This window comes from Miscanthus floridulus, chromosome 18 (genome assembly GCF_019320115.1).
Source record: "Miscanthus floridulus cultivar M001 chromosome 18, ASM1932011v1, whole genome shotgun sequence".
NCBI classification, from domain to species: domain Eukaryota; kingdom Viridiplantae; phylum Streptophyta; class Magnoliopsida; order Poales; family Poaceae; genus Miscanthus; species Miscanthus floridulus.
This window is the reverse complement of record NC_089597.1, coordinates 20,215,382-20,219,102: the sequence shown is the minus strand read 5'-3', so window position 1 is coordinate 20,219,102 and position 3,721 is coordinate 20,215,382. Positions and strand designations below refer to the sequence as shown.

Below are 3,721 nucleotides of genomic sequence, written 5' to 3'. Positions count from 1 at the left end.
GTTCGTGGGACTGCACTGCGAACATCTTCCTGCATCGACTGTGGTCCGCGACTTCGAGCAACGCACTATGTCGACTAGTACGAATGGAGCCTCCGATGCCCTCGGCATGGGACCCTCCGCTGGGTACAGTCTAATCTCTGTGATTTCTGTACTTTGTGTTTTTACTGTATTCACCAATATGTCATCTCTGCATGCTGTAGTGTTCATAAGAAATATACATATGCACATATACGTTGTCATAAACCTGCTGATGTTATTTTTCTGGATTAAACTGATAATGAAATTGCCTAAATTCCTAACAAATCTGTGATGTTAAGTGATGAATTGACCTGGGAAAGGAAACAAGAGCAGCAAAATTGCCCATGAACAACTTTAACAAACCACGTGGGAAAAAAAGGGGGAAAGATTCTGCTATTTAATCCAGTTATCTGAATACATGTATAAACGCATGAGTACAATTTGTGTTGTATATCATTGTATCTTTGCAATGTTACGTGTGATACAAAAAAGAGAAAATGTAAAAGAAAAACAATGGATATACATATCCGTTGATGCCAAATCCTCCGGCAAATCTTCTGTACCTAGTACTCTATTGATTTTTATTACAACCGGCAATGAATAGTATCAGAATTACACTCACAACAACACAGATGATCCATGAGCCCCCAACCTAGGGATCCAGTTCCTGCCATCTGATGTGTCTGAACACTAGGGTCCCGGCTTATAGATTTGAGAAGGAACTAGGCAGCTTTGGTGCTCCCTCGAAAGCCCATGCCGAGATAAGGTGATGAGCAATGGCGAAGGGTCCTGGGACGAACATTGGAGCAGGCTCACCACTTTCAACTTTAAAGTCATCAGAGAGGCTCTGCCCTTTTTCAGCACCCTTGCAAATCTGATTGACCTTGGCAGCATTTGTTCTCTGAGTTTTCTCGTATTCAGCAAATGTCAACGCTTTCTTGATGTCTTCACGGCTGTGCCATTGGGCATCTACATGCATGGTAAAAGAATGGCATTTGAGATAGATATTGAAACCTTTCTAGTCATCCATTCTCTAAAAAGGATCAGCAAATTAAGCCTCATTTCTAGAGTGTATAACCTGCACACAAGCTCTGTCAAAGGGTTGCAGTATACTCATACATCAGCATACTATGTCGTAGCAGACGAAGAAAACTATAATAGCAAGACTAACCACAACATAGGATAAAGGACAGACCAAACAATTATGTAGGAACAGGAAGAGAAGTTAAAGAAATGCAAGTTGAAATAAAGAAACAACCCTGGATTCCTGATGAAGTGTCAAAAATTACCTTCAAGCTCCTGCTTGTCCACTTTTATCTCCAACGATTTAGCATAAGCAAAGAAGCCCATCATTAGTTGGCAGGGCATAGTATTTGGTCCAACTGATACAATACAAGAAGACAGTTTAAGTGCAGAATACTTAGTTTGCAACTGATAACAAAAGCACTTAAATCACTGTGTAAATACTCCTATATTTTGGACATAAAAATAGTACAGACATGAAAGTACTGTTCCAATCTTCCAGTAGTATTTCCACTACTGTTTTTCCTCAGAAATGACAAGACCATTACCAGGCCATGGTTGAGAACTGTGATAGACGACTTGTCCAACTTCAATGCCAGTTTCCTCCCATGTTTCTCGTCTCACTGCCTCTTCCAGGCTTTCTCTTGGCTACAAACATAACAGATGCAGTATAAGCTTCTAATAATGTTTATACTTTATAAAGAAGACAATGATCTTGTTAGCTATACTACAGACAATACACTAGCTTACATTAAGCATAAGCTTCTGGTGATATTTAACAGGAAAATAAGCTCTCTTTTAGTTTCAGGAGAGGAATCATTGTACATAGGAAAATCACTAAATTCATGGTTACAGAAGGGAAGCTGTTCATTTTCAAAATGAGACCAACCTTTTGAACCCAATACTAGCTACTTAGTTAAAATCAAGTGAAACATTTTTTGTAGGAGAAAAGTTGCATATTTAAAAATCACTCATTATGTGTGGTAGGTCAGACACTCAGTTCTCATGTATGTAGAGTTCAGTTGTTTTATGCCGGAAGGGTTATTGTCCCTTGCAGTTCAAAATTAATATGGCAGTGTAAACTTGTTATGAGCTTATCTAACCAGGACATTCTAGTATGCTGCATTCATTATTTGAACTACTTATCAGTAAATAATTGAATTTTTAAGATGAAAACTGAAATTTACTCTTGATGTTTGTGTCTCCTTCCATCTAACCCCATCCAAAATCAGTTTAAGAAAAAAAAGTGACAATAATAGAGAATTCAATGAAGCACAGAATAATAGCAACGTTAATAAGAACATTAAGCAGTTATGTACACCTCTATGAAACCAGCAAGACAACTCCACATGCGAGGCACAAATCTTGACTGGCGACTTAAGAGCGCCCGATCATTTTCTTTATCAATGACCAACATGATTACAACCTGCAATACCACGTGCAGAAAGAAAAGGGTGAATACCTTATTGTCAGTTTGAGCATCTCTACTTCTCTAGATCTCTACGGAGTACAGGATAAGAAATGGTGGCTGGAAGCACAACGTGTAGCCCCAAAATCCATATACAAATACTGCACAAAAGAGAGGAACTGAGGAAGAGAGGACAAATCATACCGGATCAATTCGAGGGTATATCCTCTTCTTGCAGGACTCGTTGCTGCACTGCTTACGCCTTCCGGCTTCAGTAGGGACAGCCTTTGCTCCACAAGCTCCACAAAATTTTGCCGTGCTGTGCCATTCGAGCAGCGCTCGAGCCTGCTCGAAATTCAGAAATCAGATCGAGCATCTTCTTCGAGTCATCGTTCAAAGATACAGCGCTAAATTACAAGAATGGTTAAACAAGAACCGAAGAAGTAAGAATCCTGCATACATGTCCTGCGATGGCGAGCTCCCCCATGGCATCCTTGTCGCTCCAGTCCGTGGCGACCATGAGCGTCCTCAAGTCCACAAACGCCGACGGCCCATCCCCGTCCGCCGGCCCGCCGACCGTCGCTCCCTCGCCCTCGCTGACGTCGACCGCCCAGTACGCGGCGGCCTCCTTGCCGCCCCCCTCGACGTGTGCGCCCAGGAAGACGAAGGCCCCCGGGGCGAACCCGGGGACGCGGGACGGCGGGAGCCACGCGAGGCACCAGGCCGGCGCTGCGGAGGCGGCGGAGGCGGGAGGAGGGTCCGTGGAGCGCGCGAGCGGGCGGCCCCGGCGGAAAGGTAGGATCTTGGAGAGGTACGGCTGGGGATTGGCGGCGGCGGCGGAGCTGGGGTCGAGGAGGGAGCGGAGGGCCTCGGCGGCCGTGGAGGGCGAGACGGCGGTGGTGGCGGCGGAGACTCCACGCAGCGGGTTGGCCGCGAAGGCGTGGGCGCGGAGGTGGATTGCCATGGCGGTGGCGGGTGCGCAGGGCTTCGGGGTAGCTGCAGCTGCCGGCTCCACTGCCGTTTCCTTCCCGGCAAGGCCGCAGGGGTAGGTGCAGCCGTGAAGGCAAGCCAGTTGGATTTGGATCACTGGACGGAGACGGCGTGTGTCGATGCCATGTGGGGCCAGAACGACAGGTTGTGGGTTGTGGCAACATGCACCCATGGGCCATCATCAACTGTACATGGGCCGACGGAATTAACAGCCCATTTAGATCTGAAACTGGGACAAAAAGGCCGTTTATCGTGCACCCGCTTGTGGGCCCACGATCGACC

General features: G+C 46.0%; 1 protein-coding gene across 1 annotated transcript; it reads right to left on the bottom strand.

Moving 5' to 3' along the window:
• Window positions 1-441: 441 nt before the first annotated feature.
• LOC136520810 (nudix hydrolase 19, chloroplastic-like) lies at window positions 442-3,512 on the bottom strand. The gene is made up of 6 exons (XM_066514463.1): window positions 2,910-3,512; window positions 2,654-2,794; window positions 2,363-2,467; window positions 1,590-1,689; window positions 1,308-1,400; window positions 442-987 (listed from the first exon to the last, which is right to left on the bottom strand). The coding sequence occupies exons 1-6, from the start codon at window positions 3,411-3,413 to the stop codon at window positions 722-724; spliced, it is 1,209 nt and encodes a 402-aa protein (XP_066370560.1). The 5' UTR covers window positions 3,414-3,512; the 3' UTR covers window positions 442-721.
• Between the last annotated feature and the right edge of the window lie 209 nt (window positions 3,513-3,721).

Bases quoted from the DNA above. Each gene is read 5' to 3' on its own strand.
- LOC136520810 (XM_066514463.1), bottom strand. From the start codon at position 3,413: ATGGCAATCCACCTCCGCGCCCACGCCTTCGCGGCCAACCCGCTGCGT. The intron at 2,795-2,909 runs GTATGCAGGATT...AATTTCGAGCAG, and splicing joins AGCTCGCCATCGCAGGACAT to GCTCGAGCGCTGCTCGAATG. The intron at 988-1,307 runs GTAATTTTTGAC...CCATGCATGTAG, and splicing joins GGACAAGCAGGAGCTTGAAG to ATGCCCAATGGCACAGCCGT.